We start from the raw sequence: 17,191 nt of genomic DNA on the forward strand, positions 1-17,191 counted from the left end.
AGTCACCACCACCACACCCGCGCGCACTGTGCTGCACTCTGTCGCGTACTCGCGAGAAGCTGTTCGGGAAATGAGGTCACCCGTCACTGGAAAGTCCAAGTTTTTGAACATCTGTTCGCAAGTCTCGTCAAAAATTGATGCGGACGTGAAATTTTATCGCCCGATGGTAATGCTGACGCCAAATGTACGCAATTGGGTCACGCGTTAGGTGTCTAATGCCGTGAATTTTGAACAGTTAAGTCGCTAAATTAATTTATGTTCTCACGTGTTGTAGCGAATTTCCATATAAGGCAATCTTTTCTGCATCCTTTTAAGGCAGGTTGAGACACGTTCTTTTTTAAGGGTCATAGTTATTGTAGAAGTGGGAAGGGGAAGTATATTAATAACTTTTTTTTAATTTTTATGATTACTCGTAGGGCTCTAATGCTAAACTAAACTGTGGAATATTTTGGTGTATTTTTTAATGGCCTAACGTTCAGGGCCGTATTTACGCGCAGGCTTTCTAGGCTGTAGCCTATGGGCCCGCACCACACGACACAAAAAAAAATATATACTGCGATGTGGATCTTCTTATATTCTTAAAATACGCGTCGACATAGTGTCCAGTTGTTTTGTGTGGATTAATTGCGCCGAACTAAAATCTTCTGCATAAATAATTTTCGATTATTTTCATTGGTTTTGGTGTCACTTAATTCCTTAACCTCTAAATACTGTTTGGTTAACACTTTTACCGAAACCCTAGGCCTCACACCACTAACCGAAACCCCCGGTCTGTCAGACCTCAATATAATATAACCCATGATTCCATTAGGTTTTAATTGTAATTACCCTATATAGTATGAAAAATGGTGTTTATTGAAAGAATAAAACCTATTGAGCCAAAAACTACATTTATTTCGTATGAAAAAAATCATTATAAGATCAAAATATTATGTTTTAGAATGTTCAATGAATTTTCAAATGTTTTTCAAATGTTCAAAGAAAATAAAAACATCACTTGATTAGGAGATGACTTTCTTTGCACATTCCAAGCAAAGTTTTCTACTGCACTCCAGACAGATAGCCTTTGAACAAAGTATGCACTTGTAGGCCGTCTTCCTTTTCTTTGCACTTGGGCACGTACTGCAGGTTTTCCTCTTCTCCATTTTGTCACTCGGTCCAGCGTCAGCTTCGTCTCCTCCCTTGCCTCTACGTTCTTCGGCTGGCACGTCATTTCCAAGCACTCTTCTGATGTCTTCTTTCAGGGTTCGTTGAAGGCTTGGAAGAGAGAACCTTTTTTGAAGATGGGGTTTGATGAGCTCAAAACTCAACTGTTTTATGAACTCGAATCGTGTCAGAAGAGAAGAGTTCTTGTAGCTCATGTACAGGATGAACAAATTCACGGAACCAATATTCAGCATTCTGTAGAACATTGCTACTGGCCATCTTCTTGTTCGCCGGCTCGAAGAATAGATAGCACACTTCATGTCCATGATGTCAACTCCACATTTAGTTGCATTATAATGCGCTATTATCTCAGGCTTGCGTTTATTCTCGTTTGTTTCAGTTGAATGATGCATCGATTAAATGAGGATAACAGCTCGGTTTTTCTTTGGCACATAGCTCAGTAAAGTAATTCTGTCTCTAAATCCATACAATGATGAGCCAACTGGACGTACAGGATCTTGTAGACATACTTCTGGGATAGCCTTCTTGTCTTTTCGTACTGTGCCGACTTAAGTGAGTTTTCTTTTCAGTAACTCATCTACAACTTCAAGTGAGCTAAACCAATTATCTGCAGTAACGTTTTTGTTACTGTTTACGATCGGTTTACAAAGTCTTACTACAGATTGAGTTTGTATGGCAAGGGATTTTTCTGTCTCACTCAGTCCCACGGAATCAGAACTCTTTCCGGTGTAGATGTAAGCATTTAGAAGATAGGAGGTTTTAGCATCACATAGACACATGACTTTGATTCCATATTTCTTAGGTTTTTTTGGCATAAACACCTTAAACCCGCACCGCCCTCGAAATGGTACGAGCATCTCATCAATCGTTACCTCAGAAGATACTGAGTACGATCTTTTGCAGTTTTCAATGAAATTTCCAAATATTTCAGATATAGGAGCAGCTTTCTCTGTTACTCTTCTTTGATTACGTGTTCTAAAATCATCGAAGCGTAGACACATTAGAAGTATCTCGAATTGTTTGATGGACATAGTCGCTGAATAAATCGGTCTACTGTAAGGATCTTTTGTAAATACAGAAGTTATTTTCTCTTCATTTGAAGATAAAACTGATGATGCCAGCAATAATCCAATTAGAGCGTTGAGCTCCTCAATGTCTGTATCTCTATAGTTGTTTTTTTTTAGTCGTAACTGACAAACCAGCTCTTGCGGCTTCAAGTTTTATGTTGGTGTTTACCAGGATCATATTCATAATTACGTCATCAAACAATAGCTGCCATACCTCTTTTTTGCTTGGTTGGTTTCTGAGTGTTCTACCTCGTGCTTGTAATCCAGGTAAGCCCCTAATAATGTTCCTAGCAGGTGTTCTCACGTTTCGGGGTGGTGGCTTGTTGGTCCATGCGTTTGGCACTACTAGCTCAGTCTTCTTAGTTCTTTCAATGAAAAAGACTTCTCTTACAGCTTGATTAGCTTGATCCATTATTGGTTCGTTCGAAGCATCCTCTTCTAACATAATTTCATCTTCTTCCTCAGAACTGTCATCTATAACTTGTCCTTCGCGCCCTGGTAAAATGAAGTCGGGATCTTCGTAGGAGTCGTCCACTTCACTTACACTGCTTGTTTCATCGTCAGGTACGTCATTATGCAACAAATCTCGGATAATATCACCAAACGGTGGATCACTAGGGTCCAAACGTCTTCGGGGTCGGTTTTGATTACTACCACCCTGATCCTCATCCATAGTACAAAACAATATCTTACACACAGATTCAGCCTAAAAATGTTATACACACTACTTTAAATCCTACAACGTAACTAAAAACTAAAAAAAGAAAACAGTTCAAACATAAACAGAAACCCTCGGTCTGTGTGACCGCACGTCATCACTACACTTACAGAAACCGTCGGTCAGGGAGACCGGTTTGTTTACGATTAGGGCTCAGTCAAGGTCAAGTGCCGCACTCAAACTGAACAACGGATGTGTCAGCAGTAGGAGGGGAGGGTGGGGGGAAGGTACTAGGGAGGTGGACCCGAGACGTCCCACTAGTGTTGCCAACATTAAGATGTACAATTTCCTTGCGGTCTGTGAGACCGGGGTTTCGGTAAAAGTGTTAAATTGTCTAGTTTAATAATAAATTATTTTTTTTCAAAATAGAAAATTGATTTAAACTATGAGTTTTGTAGGTCAATCAAAATAAATTTACCCACCCAGACCCAGGCTAGAGGCACCCACTGTTTCACTGGAAGGGGATACTCAATATACCCCCCCTACCCTTCCCCTTAGAGAGGGCCCTCACCACAGACTCAGCCTAGGGGTCCACAGGCAGTAAATCCGGCCCTGCTAACGTTTCGTCGACAGTGAAATAATTAAAAAAAAATAATTCTAGTAAAGGGTACGTAATCAGGAAGGAATAGACCATGGTATGTGTATAACAATGAAAAAAATATTGAGTTACTTGGAGAATACTGTGAAAGTGGCTCTGGGGAGTGATGGAGGTTGGGACTATACTTGCCTTTGCCACGGTTGGCAGCCTTGCACTGCAGCAATATGGCTGTGCTGCTAGCAATTTCAAAACGATGGTCTATTTCACGGACCTTGTCACTTGAATTCGACAGTTCTCAAAATAACGGCCTACTTACATTCTTCTGCCAGTACCTACTGTTCTTCTGTGAACGGTATTTTTCATCACCTTTATGTGGTTTTCAGTGTTTGCTTAACCCTAGGCTATATTCGCAATAATACGCAAACAGCAAATAAATAGCACAGTTGCACACACTTAGCACACAAGATGAATCTACATTTGTACAGAAAACAGCAGTTAAAATCATTCCGACAGTTTTTCCCCCTTATTTACTTATATCAAAATTTTCAGTTTGTAATGTTTGAATATTGTCAACTATTATTTACAGAAGCAGTAGTTTACCTAAATCCAAGCATTTATTTTCAACTGTTTGGTTTTAGCATTTGGGAATAATAAGCTAAAAAAAATTTCCTTGCAAATAAGTACATTATGAATCAGAATCATTCTTTACCTTTGAAATGCACATTTCATAACAACCGTAAGTTATTCTATGCCGCTGACATAGCTTACACTGATTGACTGTACCTATATAGAAATTGGCTTACATCATAAAGAAAAGTTAGAAGTTCATAAACTTTCTGTGTGCCGTTTTGCTGTGCATGTGCTATTTTCCAATGTAGCAGCTGCTATCTGTTTGTGTACATTCAATGTCTGTGCTGTGCATATATTGTTTCGAATGTAGCTTCGACTTTACAAACGCAAGTGATGGGAATGGGTACCATTGGTACCTACTTTTGATAACTGTTAAATTTTATGCCGGTTACATGACACAGACTTTTAATAGACTTCTGCCAATTACGAGTCGTACAAATATTCAATTGTGTTGATTGTCATGTATTCAGCAAATATTAAGCCATAAATGATGTTTCATTACCTACTTTTGGGTGAGCCTTGCTTCATGTTTCAGAACTCAGGAAATTCATAACAGCATTATTAAAATCCAACCACTTCAGTAAAATCATCTATCGTTAATGTTAACATTTTTCAGAAGTCTGAAGTATTAAAACCCTAGTTTTATAACTACTGCCCCCTTGAACACACATTAAATACATTTTCTTTTCATTATATATTATTGCCAAACTCCATTATTGCAGCATCAAATTTTAAATATTTAATAGCATTAAGCTTACTTCCCATCAAGTTTTTTGTTTAGGATAGGATGGATAACAACAATTTTGAGATGTTGAACTGCACTAGCCATTTTAAATATTATCCAATTATAAACATAATTAACTTATGTTATAACTAACACAATCATGTGGCAAACACATGACAGATAAAAATAATTATAACGCTAAAAATATTTTCATATGATTGATGTATGCAACAGCAGATTTTCTCATTGAAGTGTACAATTACACTAGTTATATAAAAAAATAAAAATATGTTAGTTTTTATAAAAAAATTTTTTTTTTAATTTTTGAAAAACAAGCAAAAATCATTAAAAATATCAATTTACTTTCTTGCTTGTGCTGTGATAAATTGTTGAAATAATCTAAATGTACAGTTTCAGTTTAAAATTTGAAATAATCTCTATAAAATAAAATAACTTTGACAGTGTGATAGATTACCAAACATACTTGAGTTTTTACGTTAAAATTTGTTTGATTTCAGAAAATGAAAACAATATATATATACTTTTTGAAACATTGTAAATGAGATTTTGGGAGACAGGTTCTTTTTGAAAGGCTTGTGCATTTTTAGCTGGAATTATAAGGCTAATGTAGCAGCTGTAGATGTAAGGAATCTGTTTTCTCAATTTATTTCCATTCCTCCAACGTTCAGGGTATCAAATACTATATTAGCATTGCATCACCTTTCACAGTTTCTAATGACCTTGAAGTCGATGAATCATTGGCTCCAATGTAAAATATTTACAACTAATTCCCCCCCCTCCCCCCCTGCCGACCACCCCAAAAAATTTTTTCCTTGCCTCAAAATACATTACGTAAGCCTAAGATTTTGTCAACAATCAAATGTAAGCAGGCTTGTGTTTTTTATTATTTAGCTTTATACTTTTTACACACTTCAATGGAAAATAGTAATTTTTTTTACAACTTCATAATTTAAAAAAAATAATTATACCATATTAACTGCCAGAGAATCACAGTAAAGGTAGTGGCAGTACATCAATTGTTGAACTCTTAAATTACTAACACGATTAGGTGCAAAATTAAAATGATCCATTTTTCATGTTCCAACAACCTTAACGTTAGTTTAAAACTGTATAAAATCACAATATTATACCGACTCTCCCTCTTAGTAACAGAAAATGAAAATGAAATAAATGTGTTATTTAAAAAATACTCCACTATAAAACATTAAGTCTATTTAAGTATGTGAGTGAACGACAGATTTTGGTCAGTGCCTAAGCGGCCTCCCTTGCTTTTGAACTGTGTTGCAGTTGGTTAAGAATATCAGTTTATTTGGAGAGTTGCTATACTTTTTTTTCAATATACCTATATATATAAAAAGAAAACACATTCCAGAGAAGGGTTATTAAGTACATAGAAATAACTTAAGGGTGTATGTCCCGTTCCAGGTCATGATTTTAGATTTATATTAATCACTGATCAACTTTTAGACATTTTCAATCGTTTAACTTTCACGGAATGAAAAATATATATAGTTGCATACTTTTTGCATAATTAGCTGCCAAAGTTACATTTTTAACCTTTTTGGGTTGTACAAATAAGGAGAATTTAATTTATTGCAGAACTGAAACTTTTTAGGATTAACTGTAATGCCACTGGCTACTTCAAGAAATGGTTTGCATTTCTTTCAGAAAATATTAATTAATTTTACCTGACATTTCAAAAATCTCAAAATTTTTATGATCTTGACAGCCAAGAAACATGAAATGAGTTTTTGTGATAGAAATGCAAACCATTTCTTGAAGTAGCCAGTGGCATTGCAGTTAATCCTAAAAAGTTTCAGTTCTGCAATAAATTAAATTCTCCTTATTTGTACAACCCAAAAAGGTTAAAAATGTAACTTTGGCAGCTAATTATGCAAAAAGTATGCAACTATATATATTTTTCATTTCATGAAAGTTAAATGATTGAAAATGTCTAAAAGTTGATCAGTGATTAATATAAATCTCAAATCATGACCTGGAACGGGACATACGCCCTTAATGGGCATTGGAAATGCTATTTACGAGCCCTCCAACATGACTAAAAATTACCTTTCGCACAGCTATATCACAAAATATTTTATTCAGGTTGATACAAAATAACTTAAACCTACAGTGAACTTTAGTACATACTTTTTTTCCAGCAATAAAATTATAGTATGACCGCTTTTCCAGCGATACAATGGCAACACTGCGTGCCAGTTTAGCACCTTGCGCATAGGGGTGAAATGACACTAGGCGCGCGCGTCTGGTGGTTCTTATTGCTGCCTCACATTTGAGCCTCCAACGTGTAAAACAGCATGAGGGAGACAGGCCTTAGGCCTGTAGCGTTGGTGTGATGTGACATGAGATTAAGTATGGAGCAGCACTGGAATGAAAGGGTTGGGGGAAATGGGGAGATCCCCGAGAAAACCAGCACGACCAACGGCACACCTTTATGTTATAAATTAATAAATTCAAGTGCAACAATAAATTGACAATGTTTTAACCAACCATGCATAATGAATAAAATTTAAACCAACCATGCCTGTTCCATGGTACGAAAATGTCATGTCTTCAGAGCTACTTCCATCATGGCTTAATACACACTAAAATACGAAAACAGCCTAAACAAAAACATTGTGGATGTCAAAATTGCCTTAGGTCAACCAGTGGCACCTAAATGTACCTTTTAGGAAGAATAAAGCTCATCGGCAACTGAGAAAACTGGATACGCATTCACTTCAAAATACAGACTGAGTCTTGTGTAGGAGCCACAGCTGGCAGTCTGGCAGTGATGATAACACGTATACAGTTACTGTTTGAAGGGTGTTATTCAAGATTCTGATAAAAATGTGTGATACTCTATCACGAGAAACACGAGAAAAAGAAAGGTAGTGGGGTGCCTCGCCGGCACAGCTGCTGCTGCGACAAAGGACAGCACATTTAAAGTCACAACCGATGAGGGGGTGGAGGGTGGAGGCTGGAGGTATTGCCCTCCTTGGCGCCCATCCTCCAAGTTACACCATGCCCCAGTCAATTGATACCTACCACGATAAATGAGTAAAATAAGCAACAAGAGTTCATAGTTTCCCCCGTCCTTGCTTTCCGATGCCGCTTCCTGCTCGAATTACTACCCTCATCGTCTTTCAAGCATATTGCTATTCGTAGCCACCCAAATCACTCTCAACTTTACTTTTTTACTTATTACAAATCATAAATAGGTCACCGTGGACTTTAAATAATTACTTATGTCAATATAAACATTCCAAACTGTTACAAAAATCCATTTTCATCTAGTTTCAATAATTGTTAAACATATTATATGAGCTGTTATGTGTCGTGCTGCGCCGCCCCCCGCTACTTGGCGCCCTAGGCGGTCGCCTAGTTCGCCTATATGGACGCGCCGACCCTGCAACTAGCTACAGTACCTGGCATTTCCCGGGCTAAACACATCATAATACAAGGAACATACCTACCGAGTTTCAAGTGTGTAGGACATACACTTGAAAAATTAGAAATTTGGATTTCAATGTCCTATTGATTGCATAATCTCGGTGCATCAAGGCTACGCACCAGCAAAACTGCAACACAATCTTCAGCTTCATTTTGTGGGCATGCAGGTAATCCCTACGCAAGACGTGACGGATGCATCAGATAGCGTGTTACAAATTCAAGGCAATGCCATCTATTGATGAAGTTCCAAACTAAACTGTTATTAGCGCCGTTAGTATGCTAGCTGCTGTGAGCTTCACTAAACGGATGGGTTTCGCCAAGGAGAAGGACCTTACTGTACGACCGCGTGGCGGACATAGCGAAATGACACAAACTCACTGTTTGTGTGTCTATGACCTATTTCGTATGATTTTCTATTATAAAACTGAATTGACTCTTTTTTTCACTTCCTTAGGGATGGAATTTCATAATTATACGTAATCTATGTTACTCTCTGGCCCATAAAGTATCTATATTCAAAAAATCATGTTGATCCATTGCTCCGTTGCTGTGTGAAAGGACAAACAGACAAACACACTTTCGCATTTATAATATTAGTAGGAATTTCGATGCAAGCTTATGTATCATGGTTTGCATTCAGTAAACTAAGTTTAGTATACTGAAGATGCAACTCAGAACTTTATGAATATTGTACTGTTGTTTTGCTGCCATCCTAGAAATAAACTTTGCAATTTTGTTTGATTACGCTACTGTTTCAAAGAATTTTTGACATTACTACATGTGATAATACTACATACTATAGGTAATATTTTGTGTTTTGTTTATTTTGACAGTAATTTAATTGAGCTATGTATTTTTTTTCCAGAACTTTAGCTGACTAGAAATTTTTTCCAAAATGAATAAAAATATACCATTTCAAGGAAAGGAATCATTTCAAAGAATGAATTTTTTGTATCAGGTAAATATTGAAGACACATTGTGATTAATTATTTCATAGTTCAGTAAAATTGTATATTTCAAATTAAAGTGAATGAATAAAATTTAAAGTTGGAAATTGTAGCTTGATTGTTATATCTATAAATAATCCTATTGTAATGAAACATTCACATCAATTTTGAAGAAGAAAAAAATGTGATGTTAATAATAAAATTACTCCTAGTTCATCTTTCATCTGGAAATTATTGTAATTTCATTGTTTGTACCTAAGATTTGGCGAAATAATTTTTTAAAAAAATATAATAAGTAAATATATTTGATCAACTTTCTGATAGCAGAACTACTTTCAACAACAACAACAAAAAAAAAAAAAAAAAAGTACCTACTTTGGGAAAATACTTTGATAAGTGGGAATTAAAATGCATAAGACGAGTAGTTTCTGTTTTGGTGTTCAGGTAACATACAAAAATATTCACTGAAGGTTGCTTTAAATGTTTCCTGCAGTAATGCATGCCGTGCCCAAAAATCTCATTTCAGTTCATCTCTTGTCACTGTGTTTTCTGTACAGCTCAGTACTAAAGTGTGACGTCAACTATATACCATCAGTGACACACACTGTTTGTAAATGTCATGCATGTCCGCTATGCAAACTTTACAGAACGTTATACAGAATCATTACGTATCGTACCTACTGACAAAGATTAGTATCGGACACATTATGGTTTATTGCAGGCGTAAAATATTTTAAAGAGGCCTATACACGTTGTAATTGAACTATTGAATTACACGGATGATTGTATATTGTACTCAAAAGTATGTCAATAGCAGAGGGTACGACTCTTTTATTCTGGCTTGTGATTATTTGATCGCAAAAATATTTGTAAATGGTTGTCTAATTGTTGCAGGCCAGCCACTTGCTGACAAAGATACCGGAAGCTCGGGACGTGGCTACTTCTCTGGGGCACGTCATGGTAGCAGTGTCGAAGAAATCCGTCCTCAGAATGTGCGTGAGCAACTAGTACCGATGGCTTAGCGCACATGCGTTGTATGTCCGCTTTACTTTGTGTTGAGATGTCACAACTTGGATGTTTGTGACTTCCTGTAGTCAGTGGGGTTCAAACAATATAACTGTGTCTATAAATTATGCTATCTGGTTTATTTCGATGTATTTTTTCATGTGCAAAAACAACTCTCGGTATACAGCATTTGGTAGGAGTAATAATGTGATTGGAACGGAAAGTCGAATGGAATGGAAATGTGTAACCACAGTGCTGCCATCTGAGGTGGATGGCACGAACAAAAAGTTCATAGAGATGGTATTAACTGTTTATATGAATTTTAACAAGATGGGCATTATTTTAATAAAATTCCTTGTGAAAAATTATGTCCATAGCTGGGGTTTAGTATTTTTTCAAGTCTTTTTGGCTTTCGTCGGAGCCATTTCATTGTATAGTTTAACCTTTCGCTCTGCAAATTGAATGATTCAGTAGTCAACGTAGCTGCTTCAGCAGCAGATTCCAGTAGCAGGTGCGGAAAGTAGATGTTTACATGTTGAAGGGTGCTGGGTTTGAATCCCAGTTGGGTCGTTCCCAACAACCTCCAATCTATGTACTAACAAGTATGAAAAGTGCAGAAATTAAGAAAAACGAAGCCCTATGCTGGAATATGGAGAGAATCTGAAGCTATTTGAAATTTTGAACAAGCCCTAACAGAGGTGGACTCAAAATTAAAGAATAGGAAAATACCATATGAACAAGACAGTCTATTCATAACTCACAACTATAACATTTATTCGTTTTTAATTTTTGTATATCCGCCGCGACTGTTATATACTACTATACATATGAATACATTAATAACACCGTGACTGATTTGTAGTAGGTTTAATAATGTTGTGTATACATAACCTACCACACAGTCACACTCTCTAATATTGCCAGGGTGCCAGGTATCTTAGATACCGTTTACTGTTATCAATTTTTTTTAAACAAACTCACAGATTTCATACCTTAAACACGTGTAATTTATTAACACCTGCATTGATTGACAGTATAACTAATAATATTTAAATATACAAACATCGAAGAAGAAAAAAAATAATAATTTTATTTAAAAATAAAATACAAATTTATATCCAGCAAAACTGTGTTTAGCCTTAACTTGATGATCGGCCGGAAATTTACGGCGTGCACAGATTTAACTGCAAATGTTCTGTATCTGATTATCACAACAAATAATGGATTAAAAAAGTTCTTGATGTTATTTATGCACACGAGGGACAGTTCTATCAGCTTGAAAAGAAAAAAAATATTACAGAAAATGTGAAATTTACGTTAAATTTTCAATTAACCTAAATTGTTTTCATTTGGCTTAGCTCAGGGTAGATTTGATAAATTGTTAGTTTCTCAGACCTCTGGGGAGATAGGAAAAGGATTAACTCTGATAATAGTGTTATGCCCTGCATCAAAGTACATTTACCAGCGATTAATCTCGGTTTGCTGTAAGTGGCTGTTCATTCACGGTATTTACGGACGTAAAGCACTACCAATTCAGGTGTATTTACTGTTATTAAAATAGGCTTACTCACTTCTTCGTAGGTTGCGTCGTCCAAATCAACTTATTTATAACACTTTTAAACAACTTTCAAAATGATTGCACTCAATGTACATATGCACCAAAAAAAAAAACTGAATGTCCTTTTTAATATGGCATCACCAGAAGTTATTTAAATTCCAAACAAAACTTTCAAAAAGGTGCCAAAATCAAATGTGGGATTTTGATTGGCCGCCTCATAATAATGAATATTGTTCAAACCATTGTTGATATGCTCCTATTATAATATCATATAGTCTATCAGTCCAGAGAGCAGTGTAATGTCCAAAAATCAATGAATTATAAATAAAATATATGAAAACAAATAATAAATAAAATATATTGTTGACAGCTTTGAATATCCCGCTGTGACTTGTTACGTCACATATCAGGTAATAACTTCATAATCAGTTACAAGGTAAATAAAAAATACAATCGTAAGTAAATGTGAAACAAGTCTGATAATGCATTTACATGTAGACCAAGCATACAAGTAGCCAGTTGTGCTACCAAGACAATAAGTTACAAAATATATATCTTTACAACTATTCTCCAACATTTATAATACATACTTTGTCTAAAAGTGATTATAGCAAAAATGCATGACTAGATTTATAATTATACATAATTTATGATTATGACTCAAAATCACACCTACACTGGAAAATACATAATACTAAAACGTGGGGAGGTTTAGGAATAACAACAATCATTGAAAAATGTCTAGCCAAAAACATGCCTAACACACAGCATGACATACACGCAATCTGAAACAATGAAACTAAAGTTTACGTGCCAAAATATGAAGAGTTCTAAGCATTATGCACGTCCCCACGAGAGTATATAAGTAACCAAGTACTCAATCCCCAAATACACTAACATTATAACACGACAATATAAAGACGTTACAAGAAACATGTAAATGTTGCAAAAATAATTACGAAACAACCAACAGGAGGCAAGCATAAACAGACTAGCGTGTATCAAAATTCGTAACAAGTAAAGCCTCGCATTAAGAAAAATGTAACGATTGACCTAACCCGGACCAGTGAGCGTGAAATGCTCCGACAGAACATGGTATGAAAACCAAATTACCTGAAAACAGTGCGCAAGTCAATCATAAAATTGACAAGGTGACAGGCCGAAAATGTGTATTTAGAAGTTCAAGAAGTAATTTCATTACACAGTTTTCTTTACTGGCAAACACAGAGTCACCATCTGTCACAAAGTTTAAAGTAATCAAAAACCGCGTACATAACAAATGTTCTCCGGGCTCCCACGTCTCGCACACTAATATAAAAGTTACAAAACCGACTACGTAAATAAAGTAACATGTTCAACGAATATCAAGTGATGTAACCCAACAAAGAATATAAATAAAATCAAGGCCCGACGAAGCACTCTAGAGCTTATATATAGGCCTACCTCACGAGAGCGCTCTGTGGCTGTGCAGGCAACTAAGAGGGGAAATCACAGCAAAGGAGGGGAAGGAGTGATGACACTAGAAGGAAAGTAGAGGGGGGGTAGAAAGATGGTACCTATTCACACGGCGGCGATTTGAAGCGCTGGCGCGAAAATCGGTGCAACATCACTGGCAAGTACCGAAAGAATCGCTCACTTTTTTTTTCCTGCACTTGCTAGAAATGCTCTGATGCTTCAGGAAACATCAAAAACTCAAAATAAAATAAAAAGTTGACATACAACGTTTTTGCATTAAGCAATCAATGCTAGGCTGAGTAGTTTTAAAAACTATACTTTTGGTATGTGCCAGTAACCTAATGCTATGTGTTGTGTATATGGTGTATATGCGTTGACTTGAGGTGGGACTGTAGGACCCGGTCCGACAGCCCTCTCTGTGTCTGCTGCCGTGCGTCTCCTAATGAGCACGGCATAGCCGTGCATCGTGAACGCACCTCTGGCAAACTTCGGCCAGAGCCCGCCAAGCTGCAGTTTGTCATGATCAGGAAGGTGAAGGGAGTGGACGCATCGCTCACACTGTAGTTATGTAGCCACCATTGTTGCATTGTTCTGCAAGAGTCCCGTGTTCCTTCGCGTGGTCCCAGGACCTCACTCTCTGAACGGGCTTTGCTCAACCGCTGCTTCTCGTCGATCAAAGCATTCAAGTACCTCCATTGACATTCTAGAGTCCGTAAAATTATTATTATAATATTATTGTACAGCAATTGCTTTCAAAAGAATTCTTAATTTATTATTTGACTCAAATGGATTGAATTTTAAAGTAACTGTAAATAAAAGTTCACTAGTGAATTATGTAATTTATATGACAGTTCATAAAAAAAAAGATTTATGTACAGGAATTTTTTTTTTAAAAGGGAGGTGGGTGGTGTGGATCAGAATTATTTCTGATAAGAAACAAACACAGGATATGAAAAACGTTTAGTTGAATTTACTTACAGTTGAAACACAGATTTGTTGGCTTAAGGGTGGTTAGGAGACCATAGACTTGTACAGTTCTCTCCCCTCATGCAGAGTCTCATGCTGTACTCAACACTATTACTATTATCACCAGTGCTCTCGTCACCAGGAGCATATCGTCATGCTCTGACCCTAAATATTTGTATCAATGTGAAAATCTTATATAACTATATTAAATTTAAAGATGATAATATGTCTCTGTATGCCAATTATTATTGTAATTATAACTTACATAAAAGAGGCAAGGCGTAAGGTTTGCATGACAGGAAGCAACAGCACAGATACACCCAATACGGATGAAGGGGGGGGGGGGGGGGGGGGTTGATTAAAATTGGTGGAAAAGAAGTGCCAGTTTACTAGTATTTGTATCTGAATATTTAATATGTGGCAGGTAGAAATATTAATTTATTTTAGTAATAAATAATTTCTGTGCGATAAAGGGGAGAGTACATTGTTCTGCAGCTCCATCGTAAGTCTGTGCTACTAAAATATCGACATATTTGAAGTCTTCTAAAATGTTTATAACATGTTGGTAATGACCCATAGCTGTTCTATCATCACTGAAATACATGACCTTTAAACACCTTTCCTCGACATCCCCATTCTTTGTTGACATACTGTGTAGTATTGACGATACTGTGATTTGACTGCTATGTCGGTTGTCTCATCTATAATCAGTGCCACGAAAGGTGATTCTGATATTTTAGTTTAGGTACCAGTAAGTTAGACGTAGTAAAAATAGAATGTCATTCTGGATGTCGCTCGATAAATCTGTAAAAGCTGTTGAGTTCTCTAGTTAAATTTTGAGTTCATTATCATACTCGGCCAATTCATTAAGAAATTCTATATTATTGTCTTTGTTACGTGACAAAGTAGACTCATCATGACCGCTAAAAGCCAGTTCTTGTTTTGTTAAAAACATGTTGCTCTTACAAGATGGCTCACGATGTGTCTGTTTTTCCTTTTTTTTTTCTTCTCGTTATGCATCCCAGTGCTTAGCCAATACTGATTGGTAAGCGCAAATTCAGTATGTGTTTTACCAAACTGTTTGAGCTCTATCAAACACACAATGTGGCTATAGGTAAATTTGGTAGTTTTTCTGCTGTACGAAAATTATTTAAATCGCAAAAACCGGAAGTAGTCTACACAGATTTTTCTTTTGATAAAAATAAGCAAAGCCAACAAATGTTCCTTCAATTTCTTGCAGCCACATAACCAGGATATATCTTAGTTAAGTGCATGAATGAAAAAGCTGAGTGAATGTTTTGGTTTTTGTTTCCAGAGCTAAAGGAGGCCTAGGCCTGCCATTGAGGATTATTAAATTTTTTGTTCAAAACTGAAAGCACTAAAGGATGGTTTTTTTAATTTTTTGTATATTACATTAACAATTTCTGATCCTCGAGTTTTCTGATTCTAATGAATCAACATTACCTGAAAATCCAGGTTGAGTAACTCCGCTACTTGTCATTATTTGGGCGTAGAAGCGTGCTTCACAGCCGTGTCCTACCTGTGGTATAGCCCGCCACACTACACAGGCATATCTCAAAAAATTACAATTTTTTTTTATATCATTATTATTCATTTCAACAAAAACAAATAATTAGTGGCTATTACTTATTATAAAAGACACAATATTAATTTGTTTGCATTAGAACATGTGTGTATCTCTCCTTTAGATTTCACCTGCAGTTGTTACACTGTTTTTGCCAGGGGTGCAGCAACTAAATTTCCAAAGGGGGGGCAATATACCTTTTTATAAAGAATCATCGATCCCCCCCTATTGAAGCAGGGGATCCGGGGGTGCTCCCCCGGGAAAATTTGTATTTCAAGGTGGAAAATGGTGCTATTTAAGCAGTTTTATTATCTAAAAATTTATTACACAGCACTTTCTTTGCCCCTGTTTGCCCCCACTTCAACGTTTCAGAGGGGGGGCAAAATACCCTTCCCCCCCCCCCCCCCCCCCTGTGGGTGCGCCCCTGGTTTTTGCACAACTGAATGCTGAAGGTGAAGCCGCTTCCAGGCCAATGCCACCCCACAAGTCTAGTCAGTAGTCCTTTTTCTTCTTCCTAAATGGAGACACAGTCTGGAAGAGTCTGGAAGAGGCTTAGCAAGCGGCAGCTTCCAGTGGACTTGTATGACGGAGGCGTGGCCGCAGACACTCGACGGGGGCATGACCGCTGTGCGCAGGGAGCCGGCGGTGAAGCGCACGCTCTGCAAGGGCTGCCACGGCGTGCTGGTGCCGGGCGTGACGGCGCGAGTGCGGCTGCGCAGGAAGCCGTGTGCTCGCCTGGTGTGGACCTGCCTGCGCTGCGGCACGCCCAAGAGCTTCGTGGCGGGGCGGGACCACCGCCTGTGGGCGGAGCGCCCGGAGGCCGTCGTGCAGGAGATAACCTGCGGCGAGCCCGTGGCGCCCCCCCGGAGGGAGGAGGGGGAGGCCGTCAAGTGCGTGACGACCCACCTGGACAACCTCACGTTCCACAAGCTGTCTGGCCCCAGCGGCCAGTCCGCGCCCCCTGCCAGTGTGGCGGACACCAGCTAGTTTCCTGCTCTGTGTTGTGGCAATAATGTACATCTGCAGTGGGTCCATGGGTGACCACGTAGCAGGCAACAGATGCTTAAGTTAACCCCTTCCATATGAAATGATTTTTTTATTTTAAATATTTAGAATTAATTTTATTATTTTCATAATTGGATGCTGTTAATGTGATTTTTAATTGTACATACTTTGATTATTGTCTTGTAAGTTTGGTTGCATAATAAACTAAGGAAATGCAAATATTGACGTCTTTAATTCTATGAAAACAAAATAAATATGTCTCTTTTAACCCAGCCTACGGGCTTAGGTAGATTTCGAAGTACCTATTTCTTCTGGAAATGTTTTGATAATTTCTCTAAACTTCTGGAACGTT

The 17,191-nt window shown here is 37.3% G+C and overlaps 1 protein-coding gene across 5 annotated transcripts; it reads left to right on the forward strand.

The window, feature by feature from the left end:
* The first annotated feature begins 72 nt into the window (after positions 1 to 72).
* Positions 73 to 17,058, forward strand: LOC134538496 (ribonuclease P protein subunit p21). 5 transcript variants are annotated; one of them, XM_063379866.1, is made up of 4 exons: positions 73 to 166; positions 9,184 to 9,276; positions 10,160 to 10,257; positions 16,470 to 17,058. In XM_063379866.1, exons 2-4 carry the CDS (start codon positions 9,214 to 9,216, stop codon positions 16,819 to 16,821), a joined length of 513 nt encoding a protein of 170 aa, XP_063235936.1. In that variant the 5' UTR covers positions 73 to 166; positions 9,184 to 9,213; the 3' UTR covers positions 16,822 to 17,058. The 5 variants fall into 5 exon arrangements, with proteins under 5 accessions (XP_063235936.1, XP_063235937.1, XP_063235940.1 ...); XM_063379867.1 differs by having other exon boundaries at positions 75 to 184; XM_063379870.1 differs by having other exon boundaries at positions 129 to 234.
* Positions 17,059 to 17,191: the final 133 nt, after the last annotated feature.

Source organism: Bacillus rossius, chromosome 13 (assembly GCF_032445375.1).
Source record: "Bacillus rossius redtenbacheri isolate Brsri chromosome 13, Brsri_v3, whole genome shotgun sequence".
NCBI classification, from domain to species: Eukaryota; Metazoa; Arthropoda; class Insecta; order Phasmatodea; family Bacillidae; genus Bacillus; species Bacillus rossius.

Coding starts and splice junctions, on each gene's coding strand:
- LOC134538496 (XM_063379866.1), top strand. CDS start 9,214: ATGAATAAAAATATACCATTTCAAGGAAAGGAATCATTTCAAAGAATG. Junction 9,277..10,159: donor GAATGAATTTTTTGTATCAG/GTAAATATTGAA, acceptor TAATTGTTGCAG/GCCAGCCACTTGCTGACAAA. Junction 10,258..16,469: donor AAGAAATCCGTCCTCAGAAT/GTGCGTGAGCAA, acceptor CGCTGTGCGCAG/GGAGCCGGCGGTGAAGCGCA.